The 23,655-nt window shown below is 46.7% G+C and overlaps 2 protein-coding genes across 5 annotated transcripts in view; one reads left to right on the forward strand and one right to left on the reverse strand.

Moving 5' to 3' along the window:
* CHPF2 (chondroitin polymerizing factor 2) overlaps positions 1-16,056 on the forward strand; it is a 33,077-nt gene extending 17,021 nt beyond the window's left edge. The window contains exon 4 of the mRNA XM_033932754.1: positions 11,795-16,056. Within this exon, the coding sequence (XP_033788645.1) occupies positions 11,795-13,123 (1,329 nt within the window). The 3' untranslated portion in view covers positions 13,124-16,056. The remainder of the gene's footprint in view (positions 1-11,794) is intronic.
* A 2,837-nt stretch (positions 16,057-18,893) lies between these two features.
* The window catches only part of SMARCD3 (SWI/SNF related, matrix associated, actin dependent regulator of chromatin, subfamily d, member 3), a 212,371-nt gene continuing 207,609 nt past the window's right edge, over positions 18,894-23,655 (reverse strand). For all 4 annotated transcript variants that reach the window (XM_033932758.1, XM_033932759.1, XM_033932755.1 and 1 more), the window contains one exon: positions 18,894-19,661. In XM_033932758.1, the coding sequence (XP_033788649.1) occupies positions 19,608-19,661 (54 nt within the window). In that variant the 3' untranslated portion in view covers positions 18,894-19,607. The remainder of the gene's footprint in view (positions 19,662-23,655) is intronic.

Consider the following 23,655-nt stretch of genomic DNA (forward strand, 5'->3'; position numbering starts at 1 on the left):
GCGCATCACGGCCTTCTCACACCCGGGCGTTCTGTGTGCTGCGGCAAAGGAACGCCTGGCCATTAGAAAGCCGCGATGCAGCCTGTGCTGCCGATGCTGTTGTTTGTTACCAAGTATTTCAGTGTCGCAGTTGGGGTTCGGATGATAAGGAGAGATGAAAGGGTCAACGGGGGTGCGTGGGGGGGATGGGAGAGATAGAAAGATGCTGCATGGGGGTTGGGAGGAAAGGAGGAATAGAAGCTGCAAGGGCTCTGCTGCACGGCGATGGGAGAGAGGGATAGAAAGATACTGCACAAGGAGATGGGTGAGAGGGGAAGAAAGATGCTGCACATGTGGAGGAGAGAAAGGAAAGAGGAAGAATTGCGGTGAAGGAGAGGAAGGGAGAGATGATCATTGTACATGAAATAAAATAATACCTACCCCAAAAATAAGACCTAGTGTCTTTTTTGGGCCCAAAATTAATATAAGACAGTGTCTTATTTTGGAGGAAACACGGTAGTAAATGACAGCAGCTAAAGACCTGAACGGTCCATCCAGTTGGCCCATTAGTTATTCTCATTAGAAATACATGATTAAGTTAACTTGTCTCTCCTTTGATATTTCTGGGCCATAGACTAAAGTCCACCTGGTATTGTCCTAGGTTCCAAATGCTGAAGTTGCTGTCCAAGCTCACTCCAGCCTATCCAACAGTCCCGTTCTTTGCAGGATATCTACTGTAAATATGGCCCAAATGGCCCATCCAGTCTGCCCATCCGCAGTAACCGTTATCTCTTTCTCTCTCTCAGAGATCCCACGTGCCTAATAGAAACATAGAAACATGACGGCAGATAAAGGCCAAATGGCCCGTCCAGTCTGCCCATCCGCAGTAACCATTATCTCTTTCTCTCTCTCAGAGATCCCACGTGCCTAATAGAAACATAGAAACATGACGGCAGATAAAGGCCAAATGGCCCGTCCAGTCTGCCCATCCGCAGTAACCATTATCTCTTTCTCTCTCTCAGAGATCCCACGTGCCTAATAGAAACATAGAAACATGACGGCAGATAAAGGCCAAATGGCCCGTCCAGTCTGCCCATCCGCAGTAACCATTATCTCTTTCTCTCTCTCAGAGATCCCATGTGCCTAATAGAAACATAGAAACATGACGGCAGATAAAGGCCAAATGGCCCGTCCAGTCTGCCCATCCGCAGTAACCATTATCTCTTTCTCTCTCTCAGAGATCCCACGTGCCTAATAGAAACATAGAAACATGACGGCTGATAAAGGCCAAATGGCCCATCCAGTCTGCCCATCCGCAGTAACCATTATCTCTTTCTCTCTCTCAGAGATCCCACGTGCCTAATAGAAACATAGAAACATGACGGCAGATAAAGGCCAAATGGCCCATCCAGTCTGCCCATCCGCAATAACCATTATCTCTTTCTCTCTCCGAGAGATCCCACATGCCTAATGGAAACATAGAAACATGACGGCAGATAAAGGCCAAATGGCCCATCCAGTCTGCCCATCCGCAGTAACCATTATCTCTTTCTCTCAGAGATCCCACGTGCCTAATAGAAACATAGAAACATGACGGCTGATAAAGGCCAAATGGCCCATCCAGTCTGCCCATCAGCAGTAACCATTATCTCTTTCTCTCTCTCAGAGATCCCACGTGCCTAATAGAAACATAGAAACATGACGGCAGATAAAGGCCAAATGGCCCATCCAGTCTGCCCATCCACAGTAACCATTATCTCTTTCTCTCTCTCAGAGATCCCACGTGCCTAATAGAAACATAGAAACATGACGGCAGATAAAGGCCAAATGGCCCATCCAGTCTGCCCATCCGCAGTAACCATTATCTCTTTCTCTCTCTCAGAGATCCCTCGTGCCTAATAGAAACATAGAAACATGACGTCTGATAAAGGCCAAATGGCCCATCCAGTCTGCCCATCCGCAGTAACCATTATCTCTTTCTCTCTCTCAGAGATCCCTCGTGCCTAATAGAAACATAGAAACATGACGTCTGATAAAGGCCAAATGGCCCATCCAGTCTGCCCATCCACAGTAACCATTATCTCTTTCTCTCTCTCAGAGATCCCACGTGCCTAATAGAAACATAGAAACATGACGTCAGATAAAGGCCAAATGGCCCATCCAGTCTGCCCATCCGCAGTAACCATTATCTCTTTCTCTCTCTCAGAGATCCCACGTGCCTAATAGAAACATAGAAACATGACGGCTGATAAAGGCCAAAAGGCCCATCCAGTCTGCCCATCCGCAGTAACCATTATCTCTTTCTCTCTCTGAGAGATCCCACGTGCCTAATAGAAACATAGAAACATGACGGCAGATAAAGGCCAAATGGCCCATCCAGTCTGCCCATCCGCAGTAACCATTATCTCTTTCTCTCTCTCAGAGATCCCACGTGCCTAATAGAAACATAAAAACATGACGGCAGATAAAGGCCAAATGGCCCATCCAGTCTGCCCATCCGCAGTAACCATTATCTCTTTCTCTCTCTCAGAGATCCCACGTGCCTAATAGAAACATAAAAACATGACAGCAGATAAAGGCCAAATGGCCCGTCCAGTCTGCCCATCCGCAGTAACCATTATCTCTCTCTGAGAGATCCCACATGCCTAATAGAAACATAGAAACATGACGGCAGATAAAGGCCAAATGGCCCATCCAGTCTGCCCATCCGCAGTAACCATTATCTCTTTCTCTCTCTCAGAGATCCCACGTGCCTAATAGAAACATAAAAACATGACGGCAGATAAAGGCCAAATGGCCCATCCAGTCTGCCCATCCGCAGTAACCATTATCTCTTTCTCTCTCTCAGAGATCCCACGTGCCTAATAGAAACATAGAAACATGACGGCTGATAAAGGCCAAATGGCCCATCCAGTCTGCCCATCCGCAGTTACCATTATCTCTTTCTCTCTCTCAGAGATCCCACGTGCCTAATAGAAACATAAAAACATGACAGCAGATAAAGGCCAAATGGCCCGTCCAGTCTGCCCATCCGCAGTAACCATTATCTCTCTCTGAGAGATCCCACATGCCTAATAGAAACATAGAAACATGACGGCAGATAAAGGCCAAATGGCCCATCCAGTCTGCCCATCCGCAGTAACCATTATCTCTTTCTCTCTCTCAGAGATCCCACGTGCCTAATAGAAACATAAAAACATGACGGCAGATAAAGGCCAAATGGCCCATCCAGTCTGCCCATCCGCAGTAACCATTATCTCTTTCTCTCTCTCAGAGATCCCACGTGCCTAATAGAAACATAAAAACATGACGGCAGATAAAGGCCAAATGGCCCATCTAGGCTGCCCATCCGCAGTAACCATTATCTCTTTCTCTCTCTCAGAGAACCCACATGCCTAATAGAAACATGACGGCTGATAAAGGCCAAATGGCCCATCCAGTCTGCCCATCCACAGTAACCATTATCTCTTTCTCAGAGATCCCACATGCCTAATAGAAACATAAAAACATGACGGCAGATAAAGGCCAAATGGCCCGTCCAGTCTGCCCATCCGCAGTAACCATTATCTCTCTCTCTCTCTCAGAGATCCCACGTGCCTAATAGAAACATAAAAACATGACGGCAGATAAAGGCCAAATGGCCCATCTAGGCTGCCCATCCGCAGTAACCATTATCTCTTTCTCTCTCTCAGAGAACCCACATGCCTAATAGAAACATGACGGCTGATAAAGGCCAAATGGCCCATCCAGTCTGCCCATCCGCAGTAACCATTATCTCTTTCTCTCTCTCAGAGATCCCACGTGCCTAATAGAAACATAGAAACATGACGGCAGATAAAGGCCAAATGGCCCATCCAGTCTGCCCGTCCGCAGTAACCATTATCTCTTTCTCTCTCTCAGAGATCCCACGTGCCTAATAGAAACATAGAAACATGACGGCTGATAAAGGCCAAAAGGCCCATCCAGTCTGCCCATCCGCAGTAACCATTATCTCTTTCTCTCTCTGAGAGATCCCACGTGCCTAATAGAAACATAGAAACATGACGGCAGATAAAGGCCAAATGGCCCATCCAGTCTGCCCATCCGCAGTAACCATTATCTCTTTCTCTCTCTCAGAGATCCCACGTGCCTAATAGAAACATAGAAACATGACGGTAGATAAAGGCCAAATGGCCCATCCAGTCTGCCCATCCGCAGTAACCATTATCTCTTTCTCTCTCTCAGAGATCCCATGTGCCTAATAGAAACATAGAAACATGACGGCAGATAAAGGCCAAATGGCCCATCCAGTCTGCTCATCCCCTGTAACCATTATCTCTTTCTCTCTCTGAGAGATCCCACGTGCCTAATAGAAACATAGAAACATGACGGCAGATAAAGGCCAAATGGCCCATCCAGTCTGCCCATCCGCAGTAACCATTATCTCTTTCTCTCTCTCAGAGATCCCACGTGCCTAATAGAAACATAAAAACATGACGGCAGATAAAGGCCAAATGGCCCATCCAGTCTGCCCATCCGCAGTAACCATTATCTCTTTCTCTCTCTCAGAGATCCCACGTGCCTAATAGAAACATAGAAACATGACGGCTGATAAAGGCCAAATGGCCCATCCAGTCTGCCCATCCGCAGTTACCATTATCTCTTTCTCTCTCTCAGAGATCCCACGTGCCTAATAGAAACATAGAAACATGACGGCAGATAAAGGCCAAATGGCCCATCCAGTCTACCCATCCGCAGTAACCATTATCTCTTTCTCTCTCTCAGAGATCCCACGTGCCTAATAGAAACATAGAAACATGACGGCTGATAAAGGCCAAAAGGCCCATCCAGTCTGCCCATCCGCAGTAACCATTATCTCTTTCTCTCTCTGAGAGATCCCACGTGCCTAATAGAAACATAGAAACATGACGGCAGATAAAGGCCAAATGGCCCATCCAGTCTGCCCATCCGCAGTAACCATTATCTCTTTCTCTCTCTCAGAGATCCCACGTGCCTAATAGAAACATAAAAACATGACGGCAGATAAAGGCCAAATGGCCCATCCAGTCTGCCCATCCGCAGTAACCATTATCTCTTTCTCTCTCTCAGAGATCCCACGTGCCTAATAGAAACATAAAAACATGACAGCAGATAAAGGCCAAATGGCCCGTCCAGTCTGCCCATCCGCAGTAACCATTATCTCTCTCTGAGAGATCCCACATGCCTAATAGAAACATAGAAACATGACGGCAGATAAAGGCCAAATGGCCCATCCAGTCTGCCCATCCGCAGTAACCATTATCTCTTTCTCTCTCTCAGAGATCCCACGTGCCTAATAGAAACATAAAAACATGACGGCAGATAAAGGCCAAATGGCCCATCCAGTCTGCCCATCCGCAGTAACCATTATCTCTTTCTCTCTCTCAGAGATCCCACGTGCCTAATAGAAACATAGAAACATGACGGCTGATAAAGGCCAAATGGCCCATCCAGTCTGCCCATCCGCAGTTACCATTATCTCTTTCTCTCTCTCAGAGATCCCACGTGCCTAATAGAAACATAAAAACATGACAGCAGATAAAGGCCAAATGGCCCGTCCAGTCTGCCCATCCGCAGTAACCATTATCTCTCTCTGAGAGATCCCACATGCCTAATAGAAACATAGAAACATGACGGCAGATAAAGGCCAAATGGCCCATCCAGTCTGCCCATCCGCAGTAACCATTATCTCTTTCTCTCTCTCAGAGATCCCACGTGCCTAATAGAAACATAAAAACATGACGGCAGATAAAGGCCAAATGGCCCATCCAGTCTGCCCATCCGCAGTAACCATTATCTCTTTCTCTCTCTCAGAGATCCCACGTGCCTAATAGAAACATAAAAACATGACGGCAGATAAAGGCCAAATGGCCCATCTAGGCTGCCCATCCGCAGTAACCATTATCTCTTTCTCTCTCTCAGAGAACCCACATGCCTAATAGAAACATGACGGCTGATAAAGGCCAAATGGCCCATCCAGTCTGCCCATCCACAGTAACCATTATCTCTTTCTCAGAGATCCCACATGCCTAATAGAAACATAAAAACATGACGGCAGATAAAGGCCAAATGGCCCGTCCAGTCTGCCCATCCGCAGTAACCATTATCTCTCTCTCTCTCTCAGAGATCCCACGTGCCTAATAGAAACATAAAAACATGACGGCAGATAAAGGCCAAATGGCCCATCTAGGCTGCCCATCCGCAGTAACCATTATCTCTTTCTCTCTCTCAGAGAACCCACATGCCTAATAGAAACATGACGGCTGATAAAGGCCAAATGGCCCATCCAGTCTGCCCATCCGCAGTAACCATTATCTCTTTCTCTCTCTCAGAGATCCCACGTGCCTAATAGAAACATAGAAACATGACGGCAGATAAAGGCCAAATGGCCCATCCAGTCTGCCCATCCGCAGTAACCATTATCTCTTTCTCTCTCTCAGAGATCCCACGTGCCTAATAGAAACATAGAAACATGACGGCTGATAAAGGCCAAATGGCCCATCCAGTCTGCCCATCTGCAGTAACCATTATCTCTCTCTGAGAGATCCCACATGCCTAATAGAAACATAGAAACATGACGGCAGATAAAGGCCAAATGGCCCGTCCAGTCTGCCCATCTGCAGTAACCATTATCTCTCTCTGAGAGATCCCACGTGCCTAATAGAAACATAGAAACATGACGGCAGATAAAGGCCAAATGGCCCGTCCAGTCTGCCCATCCGCAGTAACCATTATCTCTTTCTCTCTCTCAGAGATCCCACGTGCCTAATAGAAACATAGAAACATGACGGCTGATAAAGGCCAAATGGCCCATCCAGTCTGCCCATCCGCAGTAACCATTATCTCTTTCTCTCTCTCAGAGATCCCACGTGCCTAATAGAAACATAGAAACATGACGGCTGATAAAGGCCAAATGGCCCATCCAGTCTGCCCATCCGCAGTAACCATTATCTCTTTCTCTCTCTCAGAGATCCCACGTGCCTAATAGAAACATAGAAACATGACGGCAGATAAAGGCCAAATGGCCCATCCAGTCTGCCCGTCCGCAGTAACCATTATCTCTTTCTCTCTCTCAGAGATCCCACGTGCCTAATAGAAACATAGAAACATGACGGCTGATAAAGGCCAAATGGCCCATCCAGTCTGCCCATCCGCAGTAACCATTATCTCTTTCTCTCTCTCAGAGATCCCACGTGCCTAATAGAAACATAGAAACATGACGGCAGATAAAGGCCAAATGGCCCATCCAGTCTGCCCGTCCGCAGTAACCATTATCTCTTTCTCTCTCTCAGAGATCCCACGTGCCTAATAGAAACATAGAAACATGACGGCAGATAAAGGCCAAATGGCCCATCCAGTCTGCCCATCCGTAGTAACCAGTATCTCTTTCTCTCTCTCAGAGATCCCATGTGCCTAATAGAAACATAGAAACATGACGGCAGATAAAGGCTAAATGGCCCATCTAGTCTGCCCATCCGCAGTAACCAGTATCTCTTTTTCTCTCTGAGAGATCCCACATGCCTATCCCAGGCCCTCTTGAATTCAGACACAGTCTCTGTCTCCACTACCTATTCCGGGAGACTGTTCCACGCATCTACCACCATTTCTTTAAAAAAGTATTTCCTCAGATTATTTCGGAGCCTATCACCTCTTAACTTCATGCTATGCCCTCTCATTGCAGAGTTTCCTTTCAAATGAAAGAGACTCGACTCATGCGCATTTCCATTACGTAGGTATTTAAATGTCTCTATCATATCTCCCCTCTTCCTCCTTTGCTCCAAAGTATACAGATTGAGATCTTTAAGTCTGTTCCCTTACGCCTTATCGTGAAGACCACACACCATTTTAATAGCCTTCCTCTGGACCGACTCCATCCTTTTTATATCTTTTTGAAGGTGTAGCCTCCGGAATTGTACACAATATTTATAAACTAGTCTTATAGCCCGTTATATTAACGGGTGCTAGAATATATGTGTGTGTGTCTCTCTTTATTTCTTTCTCTCTCTCTCTCTCCTTAGCTGCTTTCTTTCTTTCTGTCTTTCTTTTTCCTTGGCTGTCCATCACCACCCCTTGCCTGCCCCCCTGTCCATTCTCCCTTCCTTTTACCTCCCCTGTGTCCACCACCACCCCTTCACAGCTCTCCTTATGCAGCAGCAGCCCTTCTCCCTTTGTTTTACCTCCCCCCTGTCCAGCAGCACCTTCCTTCTCCCCCTGTCCAACATTAGGCCTCCGTTCCTTTTTCTTCACCACCCCTGTCCATCAGCACCTCTTTCCTTCTCCCCCTGTCCAGCAGTAGGCGTCCCTTCCTTTTTCTCCCCCCTCCTCCTTCTTATCCCTATGATACACTTACCTTGCTCTGCCCCTGATCATAGGCTCCCGACAGCCGCCCAGTTGCACCCATTGGAAAAGTTCCCTCTGCGGCATCCCGCACCCCTCCTGACGCAACTCCCGCTGTCTTTCTTTCTGTCTGTCTCTGTCCCTGGCTCCCTTTGTCTGTTTGTCTTTCTGTATATCTCCCTGCCCCTGTGTCTTTCTTCTTTTCTTTCTGTCTCCCTTCCTCCCTCTGTCTGTCCGAAGCAGCATTCCCTCCCCCTCCATTTCCCTCCCCCCACACCAGTTCCCTATGCACCTGCCCCTGTGTCTTTCTTCTTGTCTTTCTGTCTCCCTTCCTCCCTCTCTCTGTCTGTGCAAAGCAGCATTCCCTCCCCCTTCCATTTCCCTCCCCCCACACCAGTTCCCTGTGCACCTGCCCCTGTGTCTTTCTTCTTGTCTTTCTGTCTCCCTTCCTCCCTCTCTCTGTCTGTGCAAAGCAGCATTCCCTCCCCCTTCCATTTCCCTCCCCCCACACCAGTTCCCTGTGCAGCAGCATTAGCGTTCCCTCTACCCCCTTTCCCTTCCCACAGTCGCGACTACAAACGCAGGCCCGAGTCCTTTGCCGCCCCCCCCTTTCCCTTCCCTTCCCGCGGGCCCGACTACACATGGCGATTCAAGCAGTTTGTGCAGCAGTCTTCACACGCTGCTTCGGGTCCTTCTACTGCCCTGATTTACTCTGACACGTCCGGAGCAAATCAGGGCAGTAGAAGGGCCCAAAGCAGCGTGTGAAGACTGCTGCACACGCTGCTTAAATCGTCAGTCGGGCCCGCGGTAAGGGAAGAGGGGGGGCGGCAAATGACTCGGGTCCCGGGCAGCGGAAAGTTGCTGGGCTCCTCGATGGGGGCGCTGAGTGGCCACGATCCCTCTCCTCCCAGACCCCCCCCCCCCCCGGAGGAACGGAGATCGGCGGCTATAGCCGCTGGCTTCGGCGTCTTCTATCCACTGTGGCCAACCCTAGCAGAAACAGGAAGTAGTCAGAGAGGGCAGGCCGCAGTGGACAGAAGACAGCAAAGCCAGCTGCTTTTCTCTTCATTTAAAAGCGGGTGAGCCGGCAAGAAGGAGGAGGTGATGGTTTAGGCAGTGAGTGAGGGCGGGAGGGGGGGAGTCGCCGGCTGTGCTGTGCTTTCCCGATCTGTCCGCCGCATACGCACTCTGGCCACGGACCTACGGATCAGGGATTACAGATCACGCAGGTCTGAGTGCGCATGCGCGGCTAGCGTTTTATTATATAGGATGAGATCTCACCAGAGTCTTATATAGAAGCATCAATACCTCCTTTTTCCTACTGGCCATACCTCTCCCTATGCAACCTAGCATCCTTCTAGCTTTTGCCGTCACCTTTTCCACCTGGGTAATTAGAAGATTCCAGATGAACCTTGATGCATGGCTCTAGGCCAGGGGTGTCCAATGTCGGTCCTCGAGGGCCGCAGTCGTCGGGTTTTCAGGATTTCCCCAATGAATATGCATGAGATCTATTTGCATGCACTGCTTTCAATGCATATTCATTGGGGAAATCCTGAAAACCCAACTGGACTGCGGCCCTCGAGGACCGACATTGAACACCCCTGCTCTAGGCCGATGGCTGCCATTAAAAAAGCCAATGAAACAGGTTTACTTAACTCTTCTGAAACACGCAGGGCCTTTGAGTTATATTTTTCAGAAGTATACGATGCTGTGAGGGAGTCTACAGGATGCTGTTGGATACTCTCTCACAATGTCAGAGCTTCCTTAGGGCAGGGGTAGGCAATTCCGGTCCTCGAGCCGGAGCCAGATCAGGTTTTCAGGATATCCACAATGACTATGTATGAGATGGATTTGCATGCACTGCCTCCTTGAGATGCAAATGTATCTCATGCATATTTATTGTGGATATCCTGAAAACCTGACCTGGCTCCGGCTCTTGAGGACCGGAATTGCCTACCCCTGCCTTAGGGGGAAGTTAGGGATGCAGGGCCAGAGCTAGGTTAAGGGGACCCAGGCAAGAAGGAAGAAGATGTGGCCGCAGCATACTCCTTGACTACTATATAATCTGTAGACAACCTGCTTGGCTGAGGTAAGCCAACATCCGGTGCTCTGAGGTCTGGCTAGGTTAGGGTTACCATATGACTCCAGAAAAAGGACGGATTGAGACATCCAGGTTTTACTTCCATTGCTTTCATGTCTCACGTCTATGCTCCTTATTTCCATAGCTTTCAATGGAAATAAAAGCTGGATGTCTCAATCTGCCCTCTTTTTTCTGGACCAAATAACAACGTAACATAGTAGATGACGGCAGATAAAGACCCGAATGGTCCAGCTAGTCTGCCCAACCTGATTCAATCTATTTCTGGGCAAGAATCCAAAGCTGTGCCCGTTACTGTGCTTAGGTTCCAACTACTGAAGTCTCCATCCAAGCTCTAGCCCATCTACGCCCTCCCCAGCCCTTCCTCAACCAAACGGTCATATACAGACACAGACGGTTCAAGTCCACTCTGCACAAATCCCAAGGAAGCCAAGTGAGCCAGGTCTTCAAACGAACCACAACCAATGGAGCATATATAGTACAAGATGTCATTGAAACATACCTTAGACCCGACATGGGCCGTGTTTTGGCAAAAACGCCTGCATCAGGAGTTCAAGGTGTTAGTCAAAGCCAAACCAAGTAAACAATTGTCAGCACAAGAGCACTCCAGCGTTCCACGTATGCTGACAATTGTTTACTTGGACTCCTGATGCAGGCCCATTTGCCGAAACACGGCCCGTGTCGAGTCTAAGGAAGATTTGCTACATTGGTTGTGATTCATTTGAAGACCTGGCTCACTCAGCTTCTTTTTCGTACTCCTTTTTCTGGAGTCATATGGTAACCCTAGGGTAGGACCAAGCCTTACTAGCTGGGTTTAAGAAGTCTTTGTCAGTCTGTGTTTTGGGTTTCTATTAGCTCCAGACCCATCGCAGGACTTTTTCTTGAACAACCTGAGAGACTGTTTCCTGTATACCCTGCTCTGTGAAGTAACAGGGCTGAGAGAGTTTTTTGTTTTGAATCAATAAAGAGCTTTTTCTGTACTAATGGTGGTCATGTCTGTCTCGCGTGTGTAGGCCCAGAAACCCCCGAGCCAATATCTTTTGGCTCTGACTATTCTTAGAGAGCCACAGACTCTCTAAGAAGAAGGTTTCTTCTTCTGGGATCTGGTGCTGTCGTCCCTCTTCCCGAATGTGATGGTAGACAGAGACCACTCGACCCACTTAGCTTGCTTATTGCATGTCCTCAGAGCCTTACTTCTTTCCATCCCTCTCTACTGTTTTTATTTGTTTTACTAATTCAACCCTTCAACCTCCACCACCAGCGGTATAAATCAGGAGGCAGATAGAAATGTAACAGTTTAACTTTTGAAGACACAGATTCAGATAAAGTCTCATAGATAAACTTTCTCTTTTTTTTTTGCAGTTACAAATAAAAAATCTGACTTTCCTAACACCAGAAGGCGCAGCCGGGGCACTCTGGCCCATAGGAATCAACCCTCCCTTTGTCCCCAAATCTCGCTTTGAGGTGATTAACTGGGAGTATTTTACAGAGCAGCACCTGTTTTCCTGTTTCGATGGCTCTCCGAAGTGTGAGCTGAGTGGGGCTAATAAGGCCGACGTGAATGATATCCTGGAGACAGCCCTGGAACAGCTCAACCAACGCTACCAACCTTCACTTCGCTTCTACAAAAAGCAGCTATTGAATGGCTACAGGCGATTTGACCCTACTCGGGGCATGGAATACACCCTGGACCTATTGCTGGATACAGTCACTCAAAAAGGACACAACCATGTCTTGGTCAAAAGAGTCAACTTGCTGAGGCCGTTGAGTAAGGTGGAAATCATCCCTATGCCTTACGTCACTGAGGCCACACAAGTCCAAATTATTTTGCCGTTAAGTGTGCGTGATTTAGACTATGTGGGAAACTTCCTGGATGTATTTGCCATGAACACTCTGGACACTCATGATAACGCCCTGCTCACTCTCCTTTTTATCTATGAGCCCTATGACGCTCAGCGGGTGATCCAGCTGGATGTGTTTGCTGGCGTGAAGTTCATGGTGGGGGAACTGGAGAAACGTTACTCTGATGTGAAAATTCCCTGGATTAGTGTAAAAACTGAAGTGCCGTCTCAGGTCAAACTGATGGACATTGTCTCCAAAAAGCACCCAGTGGACACTCTCTTCTTCCTGGCTGGTGTCTGGACAGAGATCAACATGGAGTTCTTAAACCGCTGCCGTATGAATGCCATTAGTAACTGGCAGGTTTTCTTTCCCGTACACTTCCAGGAGTTTAACCCTGTCTTAGTGTACCGTGGTGAACAGTCCTCCTCCACCACTGATTTCCTCCGGGATGGACACTTCGACCACCACACATCGGTGGAAGCTTGCTTTTATAACTCGGACTACATGGCAGCCCGGACCAAGATGGCAGCGGACATATTGGACCACGATGAAGTCTTGGAGAGCGTAGACGTCTTTGATGTATTCCTCAGATATTCGGATCTCCACTTATTTCGTGCTGTGGAACCAGCTCTGGTGCAGAAGTATGCCCTACGTGAGTGTAACCCTCGGTTGAGTGAAGAGGTGTATCACCGCTGTGTCCTGAGCAATTTGGAAGGGCTAGCGTCACGCAGTCACCTGGCTATGGCACTATTTGAACAGGAGCAGGCCAACAGCACATATTGCCATGAAGGGGTTGGTGAGAAGAACTTGTGCACCAGGACCGAGGGCTCATGGATCTTGAACATATGATTAAAGTATGCCCCTCTTTTGATGTGAAGGACCAGATTTTGATGTCTTGCAGCTGAAATGTTTCACTGTCCATCTCCCCTTTTCCTGTAAACTGGTTGTTTTTTTTAGCACTGCTTACTGTTCAGAAGTACAGATTTCAATCTGGATAAATTTTGTATTTATTGTCAGAGAGAATGCTAGGCCTCGGTGAGGACTTGTCTTCAAGGATCGTTAGCCTAACCTGGGGTCCTGCTACACATTTCAATCTTAACGTCATGTCTGCAGAAAATTGCATTTTTCAGTCACTGATCAAAGTATGTTTGGCTTAGCATGTATAATTTTGGGAATCCCTTATGTGCTTGTTTGTCTCTTCCAATCCTTCTTTTTTTAAAATCTGATTAAAAGTAACCAGGTGACGGAAATCTCTGCAGGCTGAAAAGGTCAATTCTGTAGCCCAGAAAAGGTCGGAGAAAGGAACAGAATTCGGGGGGCAAAACGAGTGTTGATAAAAATGTTTGATAAAACAATGTTAGACATTTTCAAGTTTCTGTGAATTGCCTGTGTCAGAAATCCAACTCTCTAACATTACATAATACATCATATATTATAAAAAATGATGAACTAAGGGGCGAACATTTATACCCTAGATGAAATCGTCTAGTTCATCATGTTTAAAACATTTCTCGGATGAAGCAAAAAGGTGAAGAGTGAAAACCATTCTTTGGTCGTAATATTTTGGGAGCCCTTTTGCTAAACCGGGTTGCCAAACCGCAGGATGCATTTGGGCATGTTGTAATCGCTCCGAAAGGTGAGCATGCCAGCTGCATGCTAAAACTTGGTCTTGCAGGTGTGTTGTGGGTGGAGAGCAAGTGCTCCTGTGCTGTTAGCAACATTATTGCCTGGCCATTACTAACAAAGAATAGAAAACTGTCCATAGTGCGTGAGAAAGATCTGCGCAAGGGCTTCAGAGTTTGTTATGAAGCCTTTATTGGCTTTCTGGCTTCAAGCCAGCCACAGAGATGGCACCAGTAGGGGCAGTGAAGACACTGGAAAGAAGACCGAGAGACCTCTATGGTGACAGGAGTCGTGAGGGACAGATATCACCAGTAGGGGAGTCAGAGTGAGTCTCTGATCTGCAGCAGAGGTGACGTCGCTTGGCTTAGAGAATGACACCATGACAGATTTGTCCCTGTGGGATCGATCGCCATCCCCATCCCGACCCCGCAGGCTCTCTCTTAGCTTGTGCAGATGAGGACAGAGCTTGCAGGGACATAAATCCTGAGGATAGGGGCAAATTTATTTCTGTCCTTCTTAGACTTGTCCAGACCAGCTCAGGTGCAATTTACTTAGCTTTTCTTCCACTGTGTTCATAAGGTCTGTTTTACAAAAATCCTATTTCCACAGAACGCTGGTTTCCTGATCCACATTCTTTGAAAGTTAAGACCTAACATTCTTCCTGATTCTCGTCACACAGACTAATATTTTTTTTTGTCAGTTCTGAACTTTGTGGTTTATTTCATTCAATCAAGGCAAGATTCGTTTACTGAGTTTGGGCACAGGAATAAGCTACAGTGAATGAATCTTGCCGTGATGAACGGAATTAGTCACACAGTTCAAAACTGACAGGAAAAGAAACAGACTGCGTGCATTTGGAAAAGTGCTATTTAAATGGGTAAATCGCTGCCTGTCATGCTCCAAGTTAAAGAAACATTTCTTTGGCCATGTCGAGCTCAGAAACTTCAACAGCAGATGCAACTGAATGTTCAAGGTGCTTTTCTTCCATTGCGGCATGCTCACCTGTGCATCTAATTTTCAGAGAGGAACAAGGACAATATTTTCCCTTTCAAAATTTACTTGTTAAAAGTGTTCAGGTCTCCCTCCATATGTGCAGGAATTAGGTGCAAATACCGGTAACTTTCTTCCTCTATATTCACAGAGCCAGCCCCCCCATAGTGATGTCAGCAGCAGTTCCGCTGTCTGATTGGGCACAGGATTTGAAAGCCAGCCCCCCCATAGTGATGTCAGCAGCAGTCCCGCTGTCTGATTGGGCACAGGATTTGAAAGCCAGCCACCCCCATAGTGATGTCAGCAGCAGTCCCGCTGTCTGATTGGGCACAAGATTTGAAAGCCAGCCCCCCCCCCCCCCCCATAGTGATGTGAGCAGCAGTCCCGCTGTCTGATTGGGCACAGGATTTGAAAGCCAGTCCCCCCATAGTGATATCGGCAGCAGTCCCGCTAACTGATTGGGCACAGGATTTGAAACCAACTCCCCCATAGTGATGTCAGCAGCAGTCCTGCTGTTTGATTGGGACAGGATTTGAAAGCCAGCCCCCCCCCATAGTGATGTCAGCAGCAGTCCCGCTGTCTGATTGGGCACAGGATTTGAAAGCCAGCCCCCCCCCCCATAGTGATGTCAGCAGCAGTCCTGCTGTTTGATTGGGACAGGATTTGAAAGCCACCCCCCCCCCCCCATAGTGATGTCAGCAGCAGTCCCGCTGTCTGATTGGGCACAGGATTTGAAAGCCAGCCCGCCCCCCCCCCCATAGTGATGTCAGCAGCAGTCCCGCTATCTGATTGGGCACAGGATTTGAAAGCCAGCCCCCACCCCAAGCGGTCAGCAGCAATTTGGAGAGAGTATACAGTGAGGGTCAGTGCAGCAATTTTGATGTAAAAAAAAAAAAAAAAACCCCCAGTGTGCAATTGAGTGTGACTGCAATTGAGCAAGTGAGGAGGAAGAAGAAAACAGAGTTCAGGGAACAGGAGAACTGCTTCTGACACTTGCAAATAACTGAAATTGTAAATGCCGAACCCGCGAATATGGAGGGAGACCTTTACATGTGCATGGTAAATAATGGAGTCAATTTCATAAAGATTTCTCCACATGAAAAGTTAGTTTTACATCTAGAGAAGTGTTGTGTTTTTGTTTTTTTAATAAAGTTTTCCAGGTGAATGCATAAAGTGTAGGCGTCTGGAAAGAGTGTGCCTACTTTCATGTGATCTGCACCGCAAACACAGGCCGGCCGCGTTTGGAGCACAATGAGTACTTTTTCCCTTTAAAAGTGCTCATTGCACAGTACGCGACTAAATGAAGAGGAAAAGTGCCAGTTAGCAATAAAAACAATTGGAGTCATTTGAAGGCTTCCCTTCAGACCGGCACTGCCTCAGGATTTTATTTTTTTTTTTGCAAGCTTTATTTGAACAGACGCCACTGGCTCTCTAAGCCATATGCCTTGCCAGTATCAGTCATCAAAAAGAGAACTGACCTCACTTGCCATCCAGTCATTGCAGCTATTTCAACAATGATCATGCTCCAAGCCAGGGTTGAAAAAATGAAGGAAGTGTCACAATCTTTCAAAAACACTTCAAAACATGGCGTTCTTTCTTCTTATACTTCATCAAAATACACATTGCTTGAAATAAGTCAGTTGTAACACTATTACTTAGCTTTAGAAAGGATTAGGGGTCCAATCAATGGCGAGGCACCTCTACAGAAAAAAATTCAGGGATTTTGAGGAAATGGGGGGAGGGAATCGACCCCTGAGGTCAGACAGACCCCCAAAAGGGTCCCCCCAAGCTCAGTCTGGCACCAGAGACTGGGACAAGAAGGCCACTAAACAAATTCCAACAGCCCTTACCACCTCCACCTGCTGGAGACAGTATTTGGGACTGCAGCCAAAAGTTTATGTCTCAATCTCCACCTCAGTGAGCTGTGCTGGTCTGGAGAGATGCTGAAGAACGTACATTTACATGTTCACTGGCCCAGGAGCTGCTTTAGTTGCAGGGTTTTACAAATGAACTTTGTACAGGCTACCCTGATTGCTCACATGTATGTGCGGAGTATACGTGCAACCATTTTGCACAAGTAAAGAGGCTTTACACAGGAAGATGACTGTTAGCTGCATGTGTGTCCAGGCACATGGAAATGTACATGTTATTGGGAATGTTCACTCTTCACAGGATCAACACAGCAGTGATTTCAGGGGTGGCAATGAACACACGCTTTATAAGACAGTTGCGGGTCAAGTGTCACTTTCTGCAAGAGCTTTTGCGTGTTATTACTGACAGTTTTGGGGACCTCCACAAAAGAAGCACAGGATAGACACATTTGCAAAAACCTTACAGACTCCATGGTAAAAGCCGTAAGCTCTTTGCAGAGAGGGCTCGTACTGCAACATGCGCCTGGTTTCAATGATGAAATAAAACCCACACAACCTGCCACGTTCGATCTGAATTTTTATTGTATTGGCAGTGTGTAAGTTGCAATCCCTACTTTTTATTGACATTTACAGAGCAGTAAATCTTGTCTCCCCGTCATCGCTATTCGCATTGAGATTCAAAGAAAAGACCACAGACACCTTAACACAACATGACAGGACATGGAACAATGACTCAATAAATAGGGAAGCACAGTAGCTGACACACATAAATTGTTTCACAGTGACGCAAGATTAGGGTCGGACGTGAAATTGTACAGTGACTCAGAGCAGCTGTCCAGTGTGACGAGGTGGCAAGACGTATCTGGAAAGGAGATCTTCAGAGGATGAGAAGTGGGATCCTAATACTTCAGGATTAATCCAATGGGATACCAGTCCCCCAACTTTTCCTCAGTCCATAAATTATTGTGGCGAGATTTTAAATGGTTACAATATTAGGGAAAGGGGGAATTCTGATGTGAACCTACTCAGTGCAAACAAAAGATTAACCTGGGATTAGGAGAAATTAGATGGAAAAGTCCAGACAATGCAGATCCTGCCAATCAAAGGGTGGTTTCATTCAAGCAAGAACCAAATCCTTGTACATTTTCCTCTCTCCACTATCCTGTCACAGTCCTATGTACCTGGAATAAAACCAGCAAGAACCCTTCCACTAGAACATACAGTAAGAACAGCCTCACTGGGTCAGACCGATGGTCCATCAAGCCCAGTAGCCCATTCTCACGGTGGCCAATCCAGGTCACTAGTACCTGGCCAAACCCAAAGAGTAGCAACATTCCATGCAAGCAGTGGCTCCCCCCATGTCTTTCTCAATAACAGACTATGGACTTTTCCTCCAGGAACTTGTCCAAACCTTTCTTAAAGCCAGCTACGCTATCTGCTCTTACCACATCTTCTGGCAACGCGTTCCAGAGCTTAACTATTCTCTGAGTGAAGAAATATTTCCTCCTATTGGTTTTAAAATTATTTCCCTGTAACGTCATCGAGTGTCCCCTAGTCTTTGTAATTTTTGATGGAGTGAAAAATCGATCCACTAGTACCCTTTCTACTCCACTCAGGATTTTGTAGACTTCAATTCTATCTCCCCTCAGCCGTTTCTTTTCCAAGCTGAAGAGCCCTAATCTTTTAGTCTTTCCTCATACGAGAGGAGTTCCATCCCCTTTATCACCTTGGTTGCTCTTCTTTGAACCTTTTCTAGCACCACTATATCTTTCTTGAGATAAGGCGACCAGAATTGAACACAATACTCCAGATGAGGTCGCACCATGGAGCGACATTCTTAGTCTTGTTAACCATCCCTTTTTAATAAGTCCTAGCATTCTGTTTGCTTTCTTAGCCACCGCTGCACTTTGGGCGGAAGGTTTCATCTTACTGTCTACAATCTTTTTCTTGGGCGCTGACCCCCCCCAAGGTGGACCCTAGCATCCGGTATCCATGATTTGGGTTATTTTTCCCAATGTGTATCACTTTGCATTTGTCCACATTAAATTTCATCCTAAAGTCCGTCTGCAATTTTTCACAATCCGCATGCATTTTAACAACTTTGAACAGTTTAGTGTCATCTGCAAATTCACTCACCTCACTCGTCGTTCCAATTTCCAGATCATTGATAAATAAGTTAAATAGCACCGATCCCAGTACAGACCCCTGCGGCACTCCACTGTTTACTCTCTTCCAATGAGAAAAATGGCCATTTAACCTACATCAGAGCTCAATACTACCCAGTACCTGCCTGTGACCTCTTTCACATCCCACGTCAGATCCTAGTACTTTACTGTGACTCTTCCATTCATTCCCATGTCAGAGCTGAGGGCTATTTATAAACTGTAGGACTCTTTTCTATCTGATGTTATAGCCTAGTTTTACTTAATACCTGTTTCTGACTCTTTCCTGTACAATTTAAAATCTGAATTTTATCCATGGAGATCCTGTGGGCTTGAGTTACCTGTACAAAATGTCTCAGCAGAGTAAGAAATTTAAAAAAGTCCCTAGGCTGGAAGGGTCATCGCATTACATCCTCTTGAGGTGGAAGGGTCTCTTCCCCCTCCCCCTCTTCAGAAGATGTTCTTGTAATTTCAGTAGGACAGTGCTGGCGTGGGTATATCCAGTGGCGCAGTAAGACCTTACTCCAGACGTAGGTAGCATTTCATTTTCCAGTGTGTACCGGGTCAGTACCTAGAGAGCAGGGTCTCAGTGTTCCACAAGAGGGCTAGCTGTGTCTCACACTCCACGCATCTCTGCAGCCCTTAAGAGAGTCCGAGCAACCTCAGGGTGACGACTTCAATGAGTATTTATGTATTCCGGACAGCCAAAGACTGTTCTAGCTCCTGCCTGCGCTGTTGAATCTGCAGGGAAAGAGAGACAAAATGGATCATAAAAAAGATTATCATAGACCACTGGGCATCACATACACACACACTTCCCAAGGAGAGAACTACATAAAGAAAAACCATACAGAGACCTACCAGACCCTCACACACTCTACTGATGAGCTCCAGCGTATGGAAAGAAAGCTACTGAGGCCACAGGAGCTGACCTGTATCCACTGCACACAAGAGGCAGCTGTTTGAGTACCTGAATGGAAACCACTTAGGCTACAGGTGGCATATAAATATTAAAATTAAATTAAAGCAAAAGTAGCAGCATTATTATTAATTAGGATTTATTTACCACCTTTTTTGAAGACATTCATCCAAAGCGATATGAAGCAAGAATAAGCTGAACATAGGGAATAAGAACATAAGAACTGCCACACTGGACAGACCAGAGGTCCATCAAGTCCAGTATCCTGTTTCCAAGTACCTAACTACATCCCAAATAGCAAAACAGATTCTCTTTTAGGAAATTATCCAACCCTTTTTTAAACCCTGCTAAGCTAACTGATTTCATAAGACCCTAAGAATTGCCATATTGGGACAGAGCGAAGGTCCATCAAGCCCAGTTTCCTGTTTCCAAAAGTGGCCAACCCAGGTCCTAAGTACCTAGCTAGATTCCAAGTTGCAAAACAGATTCTATGCTGCTTATCCTAGGAATAAGCAGTGGATTTCCATTTTAGGAAATTATCCAAACCTTTTTAAATCTGATTTCACCATTACAGACGTGAACTTATTCAAAGAACAATACACTTTCACCCTTGTTCAATCAACTACTATGTTCAACTTGATGCTTAGTGCCAAGGTCCACATGCAAGTTATAGAGTAAGGTCAGTTGCATGCAAAATAGTTGTTTAATTAGAAGCCAATAATTGCCTATCGGTATTAATTGGCTGGAACTGGCAGTTGGGGGTGTAACTGGCATAAGTCAAGTGGGTATGTAAAACCTTACAGGGGCATAATCAAAAAAAGCGTCTAAGTCCCCTTTTGGCCTAAGTCCTTAAACGATCAACCCAGAAGCAGGGAAAGTGTCCATAACCAAAACAAACGTCCTTGTTTTGATTATGGCCTTCCTCTGCCTAAATGCCAAATCATCACTACGTCTAAAAGTACACCCACACCACGTCTACACTTTTCAGCCATAATGAAACAAAAAAACGCCTAAGCCACAAACGTCCAACAGAAGTGCTTTTAGGCCTCCTGGCCCCGGCGACCCCCTACCCCCACCCCCCACTACATTACGGGCAGGAGGGATCCCAGGCCCTCCTGCCCTTGACGAACCCCCCTCCCCCCAACCCCCAGAACCCCCGATCGGCCCCCCTGGCCGACCCCCACGATCCACCCAACTCCCACCCCCCTTCCCCGTACCGCTTTATCGTTGGCTGGACAGATGGGTGACAAACCCGTCCGTCCGGCAGGCAGCCCACAGCAGAATGGGGCTGGATTGGCCCAGCCCTCCCAAAGCCCTTGTTCACTCCCTTTATTCATAGTATTCTAGACTTTTGCCAAGGTAATTTTTAGATGTGATTCTATCATGAGCCACTGCCAATGTATAATACTGTATTCATAACCAGGATTATGACAGACAAGTAGGAAGATATATGCCGACATGCAGGGTCATGTCAACCCACAACATCACTCAAGCAGAACTATTCTTATTGACTTGGATGGCATCCAAGCCCCAAAGTACAGAGACACATATTCCAAGGCATTACTGTCTGCCCCCAGCAAAAGTATCAAATTTTACAATTTGTGTTACTTTCCCCCCCCGCGGCAGTTACGGTAGAGGAGTGATGGCATTGCGGTAGGGGAGATGAGGCATCTCTCCTGCCGTGATGGTTGCGGTAGGTCAGTTGCCGGGCCGCTGGACTGATGGCCCAAGGGGCCATCAGCTCAGTGGCCCCTTTTTTGGCACTTAGACCTGGTTTGACTACGTCTAAGTCAAAAAGGTCTAAGTGCCGACTAGGCAACCTGTAACTGTTTTGGTTATACAGCTTAGGCCTTTCCCCTACCTCTAGACGCACAGAGAGAAAAGAGGTGTGTTTAGAGGAGGGGAAAGGGCGGGCGGTGGGCCGACCTATACTTAGGCGTATAACAGGTATAACCAGCTTTGGTTATGGGTACTTGGACGATCAGGCTTTTTGATCGTCCAAGTAACCATTTAGGACACTTTTTTTTTAATTATTATTACCCCCTTAGCGCACAACTGCAAGGGGGGCTTTGGACGGCGGAAGGTTACCGAGAACTAGCAGTTAAGTGCACTCATTTACACCAGCCTTTTGGCTACCATAAGCACTCCCGCATAAAGTTAGGCACGCATTTCTGTCAGTGAATCCTTGCTTAGCACTCAGCTTTCAGATTCCTAACACAGGCAACCTATTTGGTTACGTTTCTTTGGTATTTGCCATACAGCCTTCACATCTAGTCATTCTATAATGTCAAAGATAGGAAAGAGATAGAAGAAAGAGGAATCACGTCTCCACAAACATAAAACAAAAGTCTGGAAAGTGAAGTAAAAGGAACATAAGAACATAAGAACATAAGAAATGCCATCACCGGATCAGACCTTCGGTCCATCAAGTCCGGCGATCCGCACACGCGGAGGCCCTGCCAGGTGTACACCTGTTGTAATTTATAGTCCACCATATCCTTACATGCCTCTCTTAAGGAGATATGCATCTAGTTTGCTCTTGAAGCCTAGGACGGTCGATTCCGCAATAATCTCATCTGGGAGGGCATTCCAGGTGTCAACCACTCTCTGAGTGAAGCAGAACTTCCTGACATTAGTCCTGAACCTGTCCCCCCTTAGCTTCATTACATGTCCTCTAGTCCGTGTCAAATTGGACAATGTAAATAATCTTCTCTGCTCTATTTTGTCGATTCCTTTCAGTATTTTGAAGGTCTCGATCATATCCCCACGCAATCTCCTTTTCTCAAGGGAGAATAATCCTAGTGTTATAAGTCTGTCCTCGTATTCCAGTTTTTCCATACCCTTCACCAGTTTTGTTGCTCGTCTCTGCACCCTCTCCAGCAGTTTTATATCCTTCTTTAGGTAGGGAGACCAATGTTGGACGCAGTATTCCAAGTGGGGTCTGACCATTGCCCTATAAAGCGGCATTATAACTTTCTCCGATCTACTCGAGATTCCTTTCTTTATCATGCCCAACATTCTATTTGCCTTCTTTGCCGCTGCCGCGCATTGTGCCGACGGCTTCAGGGTCCTATCTATCAGTACACCCAGGTCCTTTTCTTGTTCACTCTTCCCCAGAGTTGCACCTGACATTGTGTACTCGTATTCCTTATTCTTATTGCCTAAATGCATTACCTTGCATTTCTCCACATTGAACTTCATCTGCCATTTCTCCGCCCATGTTTCTAACCGACACAAGTCGCTCTGGAGTTTCTCTCTATCCTCATGCGATCTGATCGCCCGGCATAGTTTTGTATCGTCTGCAAACTTGATGATCTCACTGGATGTTCCTTCCTCCAGATCATTGATATAAATATTAAAAAGGATCGGCCCAAGTACCGAGCCCTGGGGTACTCCACTAGTCACTTTCTCCCAGTCGGAGAACTTCCCATTTATGCCCACTCTCTGCTTTCGGTTTTCCAGCCATTTGCCTATCCATCTTTGTATATCCCCCTCTATGCCATGGCTTTGTAGTTTCCTGAGAAGTCTTTCGTGTGGAACTTTGTCGAACGCTTTCTGGAAGTCCAAGTATATTATGTCCACCGGCTTCCCACTATCAATTTGCTCGTTCACGGTCTCAAAAAATTGGAGTAAATTCGTCAAACATGATTTCCCTTTCCTGAATCCGTGTTGACTGGGTTTCATCAAGTCGTGTGCGTCCAAGTGCCGGACCATGCTATCCTTGATCAGTGCTTCAACCATCTTGCCGGGGACAGACGTAAGACTCACAGGTCTATAGTTGCCCGGTTCCCCTCTCGATCCTTTTTTGAAAATTGG

Source organism: Geotrypetes seraphini, chromosome 2 (genome assembly GCF_902459505.1).
Source record: "Geotrypetes seraphini chromosome 2, aGeoSer1.1, whole genome shotgun sequence".
In the NCBI taxonomy this organism is placed as follows: Eukaryota; Metazoa; Chordata; class Amphibia; order Gymnophiona; family Dermophiidae; genus Geotrypetes; species Geotrypetes seraphini.